The 16,487-nt window shown below is 48.6% G+C and overlaps 1 protein-coding gene across 2 annotated transcripts in view; it reads left to right on the forward strand.

The window, feature by feature from the left end:
* Positions 1 to 16,487, forward strand: part of TYMS (thymidylate synthetase) — a 55,972-nt gene that overhangs the window by 13,185 nt on the left and 26,300 nt on the right. For both annotated transcript variants that reach the window (XM_075316382.1, XM_075316383.1), the window contains 3 exons: positions 1,932 to 2,106; positions 2,200 to 2,301; positions 4,394 to 4,569. In XM_075316382.1, coding sequence (XP_075172497.1) covers positions 1,932 to 2,106; positions 2,200 to 2,301; positions 4,394 to 4,569 — 453 coding nt within the window. The remainder of the gene's footprint in view (positions 1 to 1,931; positions 2,107 to 2,199; positions 2,302 to 4,393; positions 4,570 to 16,487) is intronic.

Raw genomic sequence — 16,487 nt, forward strand, 5'->3', positions numbered from 1 at the left:
AAAATAAAAAAAGTAAAAAAAAAAAGTTTAAAAAAAAATAAAAAAACCTAAAAGTTCAAATCACCCCCCTTTCACCCCATTGAAAATTAAAGGGTTAAAAAAATAAAAAATACACACATATTTGGTATCGCCACGTTCAGAAATGTCCGATCTATCAAAATATAAAATCAATGAATCTGATCAGTAAACGGCGTAGCGGCAAAAAAATTCCAAACGCCAAAATTACGTTTTTTGGTCGCCGCAAATTTTGCGCAAAATGCAATAACAGGCGATCAAAACGTAGCATCTGCGCAAAAATGGTACCGTTAAGAACGTCAGGTCGAGACGCAAAAAATAAGCCATCACTGAGCCTCAGATCCTGAAAAATGAGAACGCTACGGGTTTTGGAAAATGGCGCAAAACGTGCGCCACGTTTTTCGGACAAGCTTGTGAATTTTTTTTAACCCCTTAGATACAAGTAAACCTATACATGTTTGGTGTCTATAAACTCGCACCGACCTGAGGCATCATACCCACACATCAGTTTTACCATATAGTGAACACGGTGAATAAAATATCCCAAAAACTATTGTACAATCCCACTTTTTTTGCAATTTTTCCGCACTTGGAATTTTTTTGCCGTTTTCCAGTACACTATATGGTAAACCTTATGGTTTCATTTAAAAGTACAACTCGTCCCGCAAAAAACAAGCCCTCATATGGCAAGATTGATGGAAAAATAAAAAAGTTACGCCTCTCGGAAGAAGGGGAGCAAAAAACAAAAACGCAAAAACGGAAAGTGCCCGGGGGCTGAAGGGGTTAATAAGCACAATCCCAGAACGGATTGTTCTCGTTAACCAAGGTTCCACTGTATTTGGTTCCTTTACTGGACATCCTGTATAGGCAAATGAGGATAGGTTTTATTATAGGCTTGCCTCCTGTTTGTACCTAAAAAATTACATAGCCAATAGGATTTATTTATTTTTTTCTTTTTTGTGCCATTTTTTTTTTGCTTATTGTTTTTTCAAATAAAGGCATTTATACGGTGACCTTTAAAATGTTTTATTCTTTTTTTCCTTCTGTCTCTATTGGGTTTCAGTAATCAGGCAGTGCAACGTGCCCTAATAGCCAGGAGAGGTCACTGTGCTACGTGAGTTTGTGACTCTACCACATTGTGTTCTCAGACGCTGCAGCTTGAGTCTCCTAAACCTTAAGAATCAAATCGCAGTACGCTGCCTTATTGAATAACATGGGTGCGAGTGCAACCAATTGGTTTGCACTTGTCTGATTTTATACAGTGGTGTGAGCCCTGATACTGGTTCCATTGTAATGACTATACTGCCAATATACAAAGCTTTCAGATCCAACCAGGGATAGACTGGTCATGTCTCTTTATGATTTTGTGACTAAGGGTATGTGCGCACGTGTGCGTATTGCATGCAGTTACGCTGCGTTCTGCACCGCAGCGTAACTGCATGCGTCCTGCGTCCCCTGCATAATTTATGGAGATTGTGCAGGAGCCGTGCGCACGTGGCGTCTTAGAGCGCAGCGCTTCGGCTGCTGCCCGAATCGCTGCGTTCTTAGAAGTGACATGTCACTTCTTTCGTGCGGTTTGCATGCTGTCTATAGGGAGAGGCAGCATGCAGAGCGCACGTTCTCTGCCGGCACCATGCGCTTCAGAACGGAGCTTTTCAGCTGCGCTCTGAAGCGTACCTTTTAGGTGCGGTGCAGAGTGCGCACATAGCCTAATGGTTAATGTGTAACTCACATTTTACCAGTCGGGATGTTGACTTAGGTATCGATCATACAATATTTTAATGTTTCTAACTGAATAAAAATCCTTAGTTATAATTGCTGCAACATACATTCTTGGGCTTAGGGCCTTATTAGTGTCCTACTGGAATAATTTTATACATTTATACTTATTTTTTTTTTTTTTGGTCTCTCTTGAGGGTTCTACAAATGCAAAAGAGCTGTCTGAAAAAGGAGTGAAAATTTGGGATGCAAATGGTTCCAGAGAATTTTTAGATAAACAGGGATTTGTATCCCGAGAGGAAGGAGACCTTGGACCTGTATATGGATTTCAGTGGAGGCATTTTGGGGCCGAGTACAAAGACATTCACACAGGTTAAGAGGAAAAAAAAACCTATGATTTTGATGTATTTCTTGGTGACACTTGGTCACCCTGAGATCCAACATATTATGTCTTCATATCTGCAGATTATACAGGGAAAGGTGTTGATCAGCTACAGCAAGTAATAGACACAATCAAGAATAATCCAGATGATCGGAGAATCATCATGTGCAGCTGGAATCCTAAAGGTACAGATAAATTTGCAAGGGCATGGTTTATCATATCTATTAAAAGCTGATTTGACTACCAAAAAATTGTCGGTACTTAAAGGAAGTCTGTTGCTACAAAATGACTTTGTGAGCTATGTGCTCCCTTAGTTTGACCAACCTGATCAGTGCACCCCCACTGCAACTTCTCCCCATCGATATCCGCTGCGCTCTCTCTTGATTGACAGCTCTGGCTTCATAGAAACCAAGTGAAGGCAGAAATACTTGTGGTATTTCTAAGTGGGAAGGTGCAGTCTGACCCCGCTGAGGTTCTTTTGAACAGTCATTTTGTTCTGACAAACTACTTTTAAAATTAGTGGTCTTTCATCTTAAGCACCTATTTAATGTATTGGTACTCATTTACCCACAGAATAAGGACAAAACTGTACAAATTTAACGCAAACCTGTCAGCAGAATTTAGAACTATAAAGTAAATACCTGGCCATAATGGCGCTGTGATGCTGCATGGATACCTGCAGTGAAGAAATCCGACCTTCGTTGAATAATTGTGCTCTTAGTTTTCGTGATGACGTCATCTGCACATCAATGCGGGACTAGGGGGTAGGGTCTTCTTTTAAACCTGCCTCCTCTGTTTCTTCTATAGGTCACGGATTACTCAGTGACCTGCCTCGTTTTTGACGTTCCGTGCAGACACCAGCATTGGGGTGGGCAGCACGTGTGCAGGGTGATTCTCCGGGTGGTCTGCAGGTCTTCAATAAAATAGCGCTGGATTCAGTGCAAGCACAGACCGAGATTTCAGCTCAATAACTTCTTGATTAAGCTGAAATCTTGATCTGCGCATATGCCACATCCGGCACCATTTATTGAAGACCTGCAGAATCCCACTTCGCATGCACTGCCCACCGTGCTCATGGTGCTGGTGTGGAATTATAAAAGGAGGCAGGTCACTGAACAATAAATGTAGAAGAAACAGAGGAGACCGGTGGAGGGGCAGAGAAGGAGCAGACAATCCTGCCCCGATGCACAGATTATGTCATCATGAAAACTTTACAGGACGCTTATTCAGTTAGGCTACTTTCACACATCCGGTTTGAGCCGTGCGGCTCAATCCGGCTGTGAAACCTATGCAACGGATGCGGCGAAAACACCGCATCCTTTGCATAAGTTTTTACATGCGGCCGGTCCGTTTTTTTCCGGTTGCGGCACGCTACTGAGCATGCGCAGTGGAAGAAACTGCATGCGGCGGCCGGATGCGTTTTTTTCCGCATCCGGCGTCCATAGGCATGCATTGAAAAATGTGCCGCAGCGGCCGGATGCGGCGCGATGCGGTTTTTTTGCCGGAGCAAAAAACGTTGCAGGCAACGTTCCATCCGGCCGCGGTATCGGCTAAATCTGCCGCATGCGGCAAAAACCGGACCGAACGCAAGCCCATGCGGCACAATACGGCACTAATGTAAGTCTATGCAAAAAAAACGCAACCAGCGGCAAAAAAAACTGTAGCGTTTTTTCTGCAGAGCGCCGTATTGCAAAAACCGGATGTGTGAAAGTAGCCTAATCAAAGATCTGATTTCTTCACTACAGGTATCCATGAAGTCTCATTCAGTATAGGGCTCAAGTGAGAAAAGACGTGACCTCAGTGACAGAACCCTGAGATAATGTGAAGAGGACTGGAGCCTATGGCTCACCCTGGCGGACTTAGAGAGCCATCGGGGCCCAGCAGCAGATGCAGGGATAATGAAGAGGGGGGAAGGGAAGGAGACACAGACCCGACAGCTTAAGGACAAGTTCCAAGATAGCAGTGAACTCCAGTGTTGCGTGTGTTATTGTCTATGATGACGACTGCCAACGGAGTGATGGTCACTAGCCTGAAAAAACTAGTGTCATGCACCCCACCTGAAGTCACATCCGCTCACGGGGTCTCCTTGGCGAAGAAATGCGGTGCACGAGCTCCCCCTCTTTCATAACTACGAAAAGGGAATTGACAAGGTTTTCAGGAAAATAGTGCCAAACACTATGCACTATGATGTCCCTTTGTAGTTATATTGATGTACTGACAAACAGATATGTTACACTTGTCTGTATTCAGCCTTTTAATGCTTTATTTCCATTGCAGATCTTGCGATGATGGCGTTGCCACCGTGCCATGCTCTCTGCCAGTTCTATGTAATTAACAGTGAGCTGTCATGCCAGCTGTATCAGAGATCCGGAGACATGGGCCTTGGAGTGCCATTCAATATTGCCAGCTATGCTTTATTAACATACATGATTGCACATGTCACTGGACTGAAGGTATTTAAAGTTATTCTAATTTTTATAATTTAAAGGGGGTTGTCAAAGCCCATGATATTGATAACTTTTCCTTACAGTAGCTGAGCCGGTCGGTGGGGAGCAGGCGTCAGACACCCACTGATCTGACAGAAAGTATGTTCTGGCGCTGGATGTAAGCAGTGGACAGATGGAAAGGCACTGCTGTTAGCTATGTGGTGGCTGCCGGCAGGGTGGATTGATTTAAATCACGCCGATTTAAATCATGATTTAAATCACGATTTAAATCAAAAGATTTTTTTCTATTTAAATCGGATCGATTTAAATCATGATTTTAATCATGATTTAAATCACTGATTTAAATCAAAAGGTTTTTTTTAATATAAATCATGATTAAAATGAGAAGTGAGAGCAGTGTGCATGTGCGCCCATAGTTACACGGACGAAACTAGGGGCAACGATCTAACGCCAGGGTGAGGGGGGGACCCCAAAGTAAGTAAAAATCTTTTTTGTTTTACTATATGGCAATAGGTAGGTGTTTAAAAGCAGCATGTCTTAATTGTATAAACTATTTTTTGGGTGTCAAGGAACATGTAGAAATTGTTAAATATTTCCGCAATAATCATTTTGCACATGCAACCTACAAGGAAATGGGAGGACTGAAGTTGGTTCTACCACAAGATGTTAGATGGAATACCTTGGCTGACTGCTTGGAACTGTTTATTAACAACTGGTCAAAATTACTGTCCATTTGCGAAACACATCGGGATAAAATTGATGCTAATATACGAAGCAAAGTATTAAATCTTGGTGTGAAGAGAAATGCCGAGGACCTTTTGGAAAGGTTAAAGCCAATATCGATTGCGTTGGATAAAATGCAGAAAGATACTGCAACCATAGCTGATGCCACAGAAGTTTGGAAAGATTTAGAAGGTTCTCTAGATCTCTTGAACCTCTCAAACAATGTAAAGGTTGCAATACAGCACCGCAAGGACCAAGCATTAAAAGAAGAACACTATTTAGCCAATATCTTGCATCCCATCTACAGAGGGAAAAAATTATCTGAGGCGGAAATCAACTCTGCAATGGAGTGGCTCGCCAATACTAACCATGACATTGTGGCAACTGTGCTGAAATTGAAGTGTGAATCTGCACCATTTCAAAAATACATGTTTGCAGATAACGTCGTTAATGAACTAAAACCACTGGACTGGTGGAAGTCGCAATCACTTGTTCTTCCAGCAAAGATAATAAATCTAGCTACTCAGCTACTGACTGCATCGGCTTCATCCGCAGGAGTAGAGAGATTGTTTTCTTCATTTGGTTTTGTGCACACAACAGTCCGAAACCGCTTAGGAACTGCTAAAGCAGGACAACTGGTTTTCCTATTAAAAGTCCTAAATAAACAGTAGGCTTAAAGGACTGATGAATTCACTGAAGATGTTTGCTTACTTCAAACGTTAGAGATAGGCTATTGTTAAAAAGTACTTAGGGTACCTTCACACTTAGCGATGCAGCAGCGATCCGACCAGCGATCTGACCTGGTCAGGATCGCTGCTGCATCGCTACATGGTCGCTGGTGAGCTGTCAAACAGGCAGATCTCACCAGCGACCAGTGAACAGCCCCCAGCCAGCAGCGACGTGCAAGCGACGCTGCGCTTGCACGGAGCTGCCGTCTGGAAGCTGCGGAGACTGGTAACTAAGGTAAACATCGGGTATGGTTACCCGATGTTTACATTAGTTACCAGCGCACAGCTGTGTGTGCAGGGAGCAGGGAGCCGCGCACACTGAGCGCTGGCTCCTTGCTCTCTTACCATAGCTACAGTACACATCGGGTTAATTAACCCGATGTGTAATGCAGCTACATGTGCAGAGAGCAGGGAGCCGCGCACACTGCTTAGCGCTGGCTCCTTGCTCTCCTAGCTGCTGTACACATCGGGTTAATTAACCCGATGTGTACTGCAGCTACATGTGCAGAGAGCCGGAGCCGGCAGCACAGGCAGCGTGAGAGCTGCAGATGCTGGTAACTAAGGTAAATATCGGGTAACCACCTTGGTTACCCGATGTTTATCTTGGATACAGCTTACCTCAGCTGTCAGATGCCGGCTCCTGCTCCCCTGCTCGCTTCATTTGTCGCTCTCTTGCTGTCACACACAGCGATCTGTGTGTCACAGCAGGAGAGCGGCTTTGAAGAAAACGAACCAGGGCTGTGTGTAACGAGCAGCGATCTCGCAGCAGGGGCCAGATCGCTGCTCAGTGTCACACACAGCGAGATCGCTAATGAGGTCACTGCTGCGTCACAAAAACCGTGACTCAGCAGCGATCTCGGCAGCGAGCTCGCTGTGTGTGAAGCACCCCTTACTCTCTGTAGTTCAATTCTGAGTGTTTAATAGTGCAAATAAAAATTATTAGGTTTCATAATCAACTGTTTTAATATTTTTATTTGTGTAAAACAATTAGATTTGCAAAAAGACAAAGTTTTGCTTGTGTACAACTTGATTAAAAAATCTGATTTAAATCAAATGATTTAAATCAAAAAAATCTGATTTAAATCAAAAAAATCTGATTTTTTTGATTTTTTTTAAAAAAATCAAGATTTTTATCCACCCTGGCTGCCGGGCACTATAGCTCAGCTCCTACTGAACTGAATAGCTGCTGAGTTCCTAGTTACTTTACACAGTGTTAGAAAAAGATCCAATGAAGAGCTGACACTTCTGTAGCACGGCATCACTTTTGACGTGTATACCAATGTGCAGGTGAGCTGGCTGCTGCGCTCTATTCACTGTAAAGCAGCAAATCGTAATGGCTTTCTGCCATGCAAGCTATTTGTATTGGCTGCGCTCTCATGAACAGGACTTTCTATGCAGAGAATGGCCTGTGGGGTGAGTGACTGAGCATGTGTGACCAGCAGCAATTGGCCCATTAGATGGGTGTACACACTGCTATAAACAGTGACGTGGTGCTACACTAACTTCACTGGGTGCTTTTCAGCACCATATTGAATCTCAGATATAGATGAGTATCAATCTTCAAGACCCTGGTCTGGTGGTCACTTTGGTCACAGTGGTCACTCATGGCTGCAGGACGGGAGCCCTGCAAACATCCTACTGTCTGTCAGCATCCACGGCTCGTCTTGATTTGTAGTCTTGATGTGACGTCATCATTGCAGCAATGACACGTGCACGATGTCACGTGTACTGCCAATCAGAAGTGGATATACCCTTATCACAAAAAGGAGACTTTATTTGAAAATATTCAAGTGAAAAGGAATCTGCAGCAGTCAGTCATAAAAAAAATCTTTTGTTCCCCCAAATTTTGGGAGAAAGTAGGGGGTGCGTCTTATAAACCGAATATACGGGTGTGTGTGTATATATATAATATGTATGTGTGTGTGTGTGTGTATATATGTGTATATATATATATATATATATATATATATATATATATATATATATATATATATATATATATATATATATATATATATATATATATATATATATATATATATATATATATATATATATATATATATATATATATATATTATAATATATATATTTCTTCGGCGCTCCATTGGGAGACCCAGACGATTGGGTGTATAGTACTGCCTCCGGAGGCCACACAAAGCATTACACTAAAAAGTGTAAGGCCCCTCCCCTTCTGGCTATACACCCCCAGTGGGATCACTGGCTCACCAGTTTTCTGCTTTGTGCGAAGGAGGTCAGACATCCACGCATAGCTCCACTGTTTAGTCAGCAGCAGCTGCTGACTATGTCGGATGGAAGAAAAGAGGGCCCATACTAGGGCCCCCAGCATGCTCCCTTCTCACCCCACTTTATGTCGGGGTGTTTGTTAAGGTTGAGGTACCCATTGTGGGTACGGAGGCTGGAGCCCACATGCTGTTTTCCTTCCCCATCCCCCTGAGGGGCTCTGAGGAAGTGGGATCTTACCGGCCCCCAAGCCCTGAGGCCGGGCTCCATCCACAGACCCATGGAACCTGCTGGATACGGAGCTGGGTACCGTTCAGGGACAAGGCCCTGCGACATTCAGGTACTCTGTGTCCCAAACAGGCCGCGCACATTCCAGACTTGCTGGGTGTGCTAGTGCGCCGGGGACAGTAGCGCTGCGCGCTGGGGTTACAGTCACTACAGTTTTTCTGAGTGACTTTATGTGTTGGGGACTGCCGCGCCGACCGCCCCTGGAGCGGCGGCGCGGCTGCGACATGTAGTGCGCCGGGGACTTAGCGCCGACCGTGCTTTTACGACGGCGTCGCTTATAAATTTAGTCCCCGGCTTCTGCGGCCTAGCTCCGCTTCGTTCCCGCCCCCACCCTGTCAATCAGGGCAAGGGAGAGACGCTGTACGATTAATCAGCGCCGAGGGCTGGAGTCTTATTTACATGCTCCAGCCCTCTCACTGAGCACAGGGGGACGCAGGTTTCCCGCTCTTTGTCTGCAGACAAGGGATTTCTGGCGACCACACACCCGCGTTAAGCGGGCGGTAAGCAGCACTTTTAGTGCTGGCCCCACTAGTGCCACAGTGTTATTTTGGTGTACCTTTTTTCTCTATACCATATATATATGTATATATATATTGCACTGTAAGGTCGCTTCTTGGCTGTATACCCTATCTTGCTCTGAGGAGACGACAACATGTCATCCGCAAAACGCAAGGGTGCCAAGACACAGGCTGTAAGCGCTGCTTGTGCCGCTTGTGGGGCTGATCTACCGGCAGGTTACAATGACCCCCATTGTGTGCAATGTTCGGTCCCTGTGCCACTTCGTCAGCCGGAGTCTATGGTGGTAGTGGCCCAGGCAGAGTCGCCGGTGAACCCTGTCCCGGTGACGGGGACAGAGTTTGCAGTTTTTGCTGACAAGATGTCTGTCACTATGACAAAGATACTAGAGACCTTGCAGGCCAGGCCAGTTACTCAGACCATGGACACTGCTGCGGCAACGTTCCCCGGTCCCCCTCAGTTGAAGTTAATCCGTGATTCAAGGGGGTCCCAGGCATCTCAGCCTGACGGCTCTGATTCAGATGACAGTCCCAGGCAGCCTAAGCGTGCTCGCTGGGAGAGACCCTCCACGTCATCACGCGGATCAGGGTCTCAGCGAGAAGAGTCTCTACATGATGAGACAGAGGAGGGTGATCAGGAGTCTAATCCTGAAACCGCTCTCAATCTGGATACTCCTGATGGTGACGCCATGGTAAATGACCTTATAGCGGCCATCAATAGTCTATTGGAAATTTCTCCCCCTGCCCCTTCTGCAAGAGAATCAGTCCAGAAACACCATGCTTACCCAGACAAGCGTTTCTCCAAACGTCTTAAGGATACACGTTATCCCTTTCCCCCTGACGTGGTCAAACGCTGGACCCAGTGTCCAAAGGTGGACCCCCCAATCTCCAGGCTTGCGGCTAGATCCATAGTTGCAGTGGAGGATGGGGCTTCACTTAAAGATGCCACTGACAGACAGATGGACCTTTGGTTAAAGTCTGTCTATGAAGCTATCGGCGCGTCGTTTGCTCCAGCATTCGCGGCCGTGTGGGCACTCCAAGCTATTTCAGCTGGTCTGGCACAGGTGGACTCTATCATACGTCCAGCAGTGCCGCGAGTAGCGTCCCTAACCTCGCAAATGTCTGCGTTTGCGACTTACGCTATCAACGCTGTCCTGGACTCTACAAGCCGTACCTCAATGGCGTCTGCCAACTCTGTGGTTTTGCGCAGAGCCTTGTGGTTAAAGGAATGGAAAGCGGATTCTGCTTCCAAAAAATGTTTAACCAGCTTGCCACTATCTGTAGATAGACTGTTTGGTGAACAATTGGCTGAAATCATTAAACAATCCAAGGGTAAAGACTCCTCCTTACCCCAGCCCAGATCAAGCAAACCTCAACAGAGGAAGTGGCAGTCGAGGTTTCGGTCCTTTCGAGGCTCCGGCAAGACCCAATTCTCCTCGGCCAAAGGGACTCAGAAGGAGCAAAGGAGCTCAGATTCCTGGCGGGCTCACTCACGCCCCAAGAAAGCAACCGGAGGAACCGCTTCCAAGGCGGCTGCCTGATGACTTTCGGCCTCATCCCTCCACATCCTCGGTCGGTGGCAGGCTCTCCCGCTTTTGCGACATTTGGCTGCCACAGGTCAAAGACCGGTGGGTAACAGACATTTTGTCTCACGGGTACAGGATAGAGTTCAGTTCTCGTCCTCCGCCTCGGTTCTTCAGAACCTCCCCACATCCCGACCGAGCAGATGCCCTTCTGCAGGCGGTGTGCTCACTAAAAGCAGAAGGAGTGGTGATCCCTGTTCCTCAGCAGGAACAAGGGCAAGGTTTTTACTCCAATCTCTTTGTGGTTCCAAAAAATGACGGCTCGTTTCGTCCTGTTCTGGACCTAAAGCTGCTCAACAAGCATGTGAACGCCAGGCGGTTCCGGATGGAATCCCTCCGCTCCGTCATTGCCTCAATGTCTCAAGGAGATTTCCTGGCATCTATAGACATCAAAGATGCTTATCTCCACGTGCCGATTTGCTACAGAGCACCAACGTTTTCTACGTTTCGTGATAGGAGACGACCATCTCCAGTTCGTAGCTCTGCCATTTGGTCTGGCGACAGCCCCACGGGTTTTCACCAAGGTCATGGCGGCAGTGGTAGCAGTCTTGCATTCTCAGGGACATTCCGTGATCCCTTATTTAGACGATCTACTTGTCAAAGCACCCTCTCAAGAGGCATGCCAACACAGCCTGAATGTTGCGCTGGAGACTCTCCAGACTTTCGGGTGGATCATCAACTTTTCAAAGTCAAACCTGGCACCGACTCGATCACTAACGTATCTTGGCATGGAGTTTCATACTCTCTCAGCGATAGTGAAGCTTCCGCTGAACAAGCAGCGGTCACTACAGACAGGGGTGCAGTCTCTCCTTCAGGGTCAGTCGCACCCCTTAAGGCGCCTCATGCACTTCCTAGGGAAGATGGTGGCAGCAATGGAGGCAGTCCCGTTTGCGCAGTTTCATCTGCGCCCACTTCAATGGGACATTCTCCGCCAATGGGACGGGAAGACAACTTCCCTAGACAGGAAAGTCTCCCTTTCTCAGACGGCCAAGGACTCTCTGCAATGGTGGCTTCTTCCCACCTCATTATCACAGGGAAGATCATTCCTGCCCCCATCCTGGGCAGTGGTCACGACAGACGCGAGTCTGTCAGGGTGGGGAGCAGTTTTTCTCCACCACAGGGCTCAAGGGACGTGGACTCAGCAGGAGTCCACCCTTCAGATCAATGTTCTGGAAATCAGGGCAGTGTATCTTGCCCTATTAGCCTTCCAGCAGTGGCTGGAAGGAAAGCAGATCCGAATTCAGTCGGACAACTCCACAGCGGTGGCATACATCAACCACCAAGGAGGGACACGCAGTCGGCAAGCCTTCCAGGAAGTCAGGCGGATTCTGATGTGGGTGGAGGAAAGAGCATCCACCATATCAGCAGTTCACATCCCGGGCGTAGAAAGCTGGGAAGCAGACTTCCTCAGTCGCCAGGGCATGGACGCAGGGGAATGGTCCCTTCACCCGGACGTGTTTCAGGAAATCTGCCGCCGCTGGGGGGTGCCGGACGTCGACCTAATGGCGTCTCGGCACAACAACAAGGTCCCGACCTTCATAGCGCGGTCTCGCGATCAAAGAGCTCTGGCGGCAGACGCCTTAGTGCAAGATTGGTCGCAGTTCCGGCTCCCTTATGTGTTCCCACCTCTGGCACTCTTGCCCAGAGTGTTACGCAAGATCAGATCCGATTGCGGCCGCGTCATACTCGTCGCCCCAGACTGGCCGAGGAGGTCGTGGTACCCGGATCTGTGGCATCTCACGGTCGGCCAACCGTGGGCACTACCAGACCGTCCAGACTTACTGTCCCAAGGGCCGTTTTTCCATCGGAATTCTGCGGCCCTGAACCTGACTGTGTGGCCATTGAGTCCTGGATCCTAGCGTCTTCAGGATTACCCCAAGGGGTCGTGGCCACCATGAGACAGGCTAGGAAGTCCACGTCTGCTAAGATCTACCACAGAACGTGGAAGATTTTCTTATCCTGGTGCTCTGCACAAGGAGTATCCCCCTGGCCATTCGCGTTACCTGTCGTTCTTTCCTTCCTGCAATCTGGGTTGGAAAAGGGCTTGTCGCTCGGCTCCCTTAAAGGGCAAGTCTCGGCACTATCCGTGTTTTTTCAGAAGCGTCTAGCACGACTTTCTCAGGTGCGCACGTTCCTGCAGGGGGTTTGTCATATCGTACCTCCGTACAGGCGGCCGTTAGATCCGTGGGATCTAAACAAGGTCCTTGTTGCTCTCCAGAAGCCGCCCTTCGAGCCTCTGAGGGATGTGTCGCTTTCTCGACTCTCACAGAAAGTGGCCTTTCTGGTAGCGGTCACGTCTCTTCGGAGAGTGTCTGAACTAGCAGCGCTGTCATCCAAAGCTCCTTTCCTGGTGTTCCACCAGGACAAGGTAGTGCTGCGCCCCATTCAGGAGTTTCTCCCTAAGGTGGTATCCTCTTTTCATCTTAATCAGGATATCTCCTTGCCTTCCTTTTATCCGCATGCAGTTCATCGGTATGAAAAGGATTTACATTTGTTGGATCTGGTGAGAGCACTCAGAATCTACATTTCCCGCACGGCGCCCCTGCGCCGCTCGGATGCACTCTTTGTCCTTGTCGCTGGTAAGCGCAAAGGGTCGCAGGCTTCCAAAGCCACCCTGGCTCGATGGATCAAAGAACCAATTCTTGAAGCCTACCGTTCTGCTGGGCTTCCGGTTCCATCAGGGCTGAAGGCCCATTCTACCAGAGCCGTGGGTGCGTCCTGGGCATTACGACACCAGGCTACGGCTCAACAGGTGTGCCAGGCAGCTACCTGGTCGAGTCTGCACACTTTCACCAAACATTATCAGGTGCATACCTATGCTTCGGCGGACGCCAGCCTAGGTAGAAGAGTCCTGCAGGCGGCAGTTGCCTCCCCGTAGGGGAGGGCTGTCTTTGCAGCTCTAACATGAGGTATTTCTTTACCCACCCAGGGACAGCTTTTGGACGTCCCAATCGTCTGGGTCTCCCAATGGAGCGCCGAAGAAGAAGGGAATTTTGTTACTTACCGTAAATTCCTTTTCTTCTAGCTCCTATTGGGAGACCCAGCACCCGCCCTGTTGTCCTTCGGGATTTTTGGTTGTTTTTCGGGTACACATGTTGTTCATGTTGAATGGTTTTCAGTTCTCCGATGTTACTTCGGAGTGAATTTGTTTAAACCAGTTATTGGCTTTCCTCCTTCTTGCTTTTGCACTAAAACTGGTGAGCCAGTGATCCCACTGGGGGTGTATAGCCAGAAGGGGAGGGGCCTTACACTTTTTAGTGTAATGCTTTGTGTGGCCTCCGGAGGCAGTACTATACACCCAATCGTCTGGGTCTCCCAATAGGAGCTAGAAGAAAAGGAATTTACGGTAAGTAACAAAATTCCCTTCACATATATATATATATATATATATATATATATATATATTTCTTTATCGTTCCTATGGGAGACCAAGACCATGGGTGTTTAGCTTCTACCTCTGGAGGACACACAAAGTACTACACTTAAAAGTGTAGCTCCTCCCCCTGAGCTTATACACCCCCTGGTGAGCAGACCCAGCCAGTTTATCGCTTTGTGTTCAGGAGGCATACATCCACACATGCATTCTCATATGATTTTTTCCTTTTGGAACGAGATTGAAGAGTGGGGTCCACGTCTGGACCCCCGGCATGTCCCTTCTCACCCCACTGTGTCGGCGGTGTTGTAAGGTTGATTCTTAGGCTGGAGCCTTACATGCCGTGCTCCTTCACCATCCCTCCTGGGCTCTGGCTTGAAGTGGGAGCCAGCACGGTCTCCATGCTTGGCAAGAGACCGGTCTCCATCCGCAGCCCTTCAGGACCCTGCTGGAACGGAGCGCTCATCCCCAGGGACCTGGCCCTGCGTCTCAGAAGCTAAATACCTGAGACGTTTATATTTCGGGGTCCCTGTACTTTATTGTTGGGGGAGAGTGTGCTTATTATGTTTACTGACATTTCCGGCGGGTTCTCTAGCTGTCGCCTGAGAACCGCGCCGATGGTGCCTGCGCGTCGGCCGCGCTGCTCAAATTTAGGCCCTGGCTTCGCCGGAGGCCTAGTTTCTGTTTCACTGCCCTCGCATGTCACTCATGCAGAGGGACAGGCTCGACTCTTTCCGGCGGCCGTTCTGTACAGGGGAGGGACACTCCCCACTGCAGTGTGTGTCCCCTCCCCTGTAGGTCTCAATGGCCCTCCAGATCCCGCTCCTCAAGCAAGTCCCGCCCCCTCTTCGCTCCGGCGGCCATTTTTTCAGCGTTCTCTCTGCGATCAGTCATTGCAGCGCTGGTTTGCAGCATCCCTGCTGAGGTGCTGTGCTTGGGGGTCCGGGCTTCGGGATCTGGAGGGCACACAACACCGCTCCAGCGGTCTGGTAAGCCACAACCGGTCTCCGGTTGTGGACCTCTGTATATACTCTCTGGGGGTCATTCTCTGGCAGAGCCCCCACTCCAGCAGCATGTCTCACACAAGGCGCAAGGCCCCAAAGCTTTATGCTGTATGCGCTGCATGTAAGCTCCTGCTGCCTGAACCGAGCACCTTTCCACATTGTGATGCCTGCTCTAACTTGGCGGTGCCACAGCCTGGAGACTCACCCCCAGTGGTCTCTCAGGCTGCTCCTGCACCTGTGGCTGAACCCCCGGCTTGGGTAGAATCCTTTTCTAGGTCTATCTCCCAGTCCTTTGCTGAGTCCATGGGACTTCTGTCCAGGACTCTGATGAATATGCATCAGCCCCCTTCACAGGGTGCCTCTGCTGCTAGGGGTCTCTCAGGACACAGAGGATTCATCATCAGGGCCCAGACCCCGTCCTCCTGAGAAGAGACGCAGGGTTCCCTCTCCCTCCTCCTCCCGTGGCTCTGATTCCAGAGCTGACTCGCAGGATGAGGAGGATGCCTTTACAGGGGGCTCGGAGGCTAACTTCATGTACCCCATTGATCTGTCCGAAAGTGACTCAGATCTTAGTGACTTGATTGCTTCTATTAATTCTGTACTGGATCTCAATCCGCCAGTATCAGAGGAGCAACCCTCTCTGGCAGAAAAGCACCAGTTTACCTCGCCTAAGAAAGCAAAGAGTGTGTTCTTTAACCACTCCAGTTTTCAGGCTGCTGTGACCAAACCCAGGGCCTGTCCTGACAAACGCTTCCCAAAGCGTGGTTCTGATGACCGTTTTCCCTTTCCACCTGAGGTGGTCAAGGAGTGGGCTCACTCCCCAAAGGTAGACCCTCCGGTGTCTAGGCTCGCAGCCCGGACCGTTGTGTCGGTGGCTGATGGCACTTCCCTTAAGGATTCCACTGACCGCCAGATTGACCTTCTGGCCAAATCCGTGTATGAAGCGGCGGGGGCCGCGTTTTCTCCGACTTTTGCAGCAGTGTGGGCTCTCAAAGCCATCTCTGCTTCTCTAGAGGAGATGCATTCCCTCACCAGGGAATCTATGCCCGAAATGGATGCCTTAACTTCCCAAGCTTCGGCCTTTTCATCCTATGCCATGTCAGCCATGCTGGAGGCTTCTCACCGCACTGCGGTGGCTTCGGCTAATAACCTCGCTATCCGCTGAATCTTGTGGCTTCGAGAGTGGAAGTCAGATGCTTCTTCAAAGAAGTACCTTGCTGGGCTCCCTTTTGCTGGGTCCCGGCTGTTCGGAGAACAGCTGGATGAAATTATTAAGGAAGCAACTGGCGGGAAGAGTACTTCCATGCCACAAACCAAAGCCAGGAAACCTGCCCAGGGTAGGAATCAGTCGAGGTTTCGCTCCTTTCGTTCCTCCAACTGGTCGTCCTGTAAACGCTCGGCCTCGTCCACTAACTCAGCCAAGGACCAGAAATCCAACTGGCGCCCAAAAGCGCGTCCACAGAAGA

Source organism: Anomaloglossus baeobatrachus, chromosome 6 (assembly GCF_048569485.1).
Source record: "Anomaloglossus baeobatrachus isolate aAnoBae1 chromosome 6, aAnoBae1.hap1, whole genome shotgun sequence".
Lineage (NCBI taxonomy): Eukaryota > Metazoa > Chordata > Amphibia > Anura > Aromobatidae > Anomaloglossus > Anomaloglossus baeobatrachus.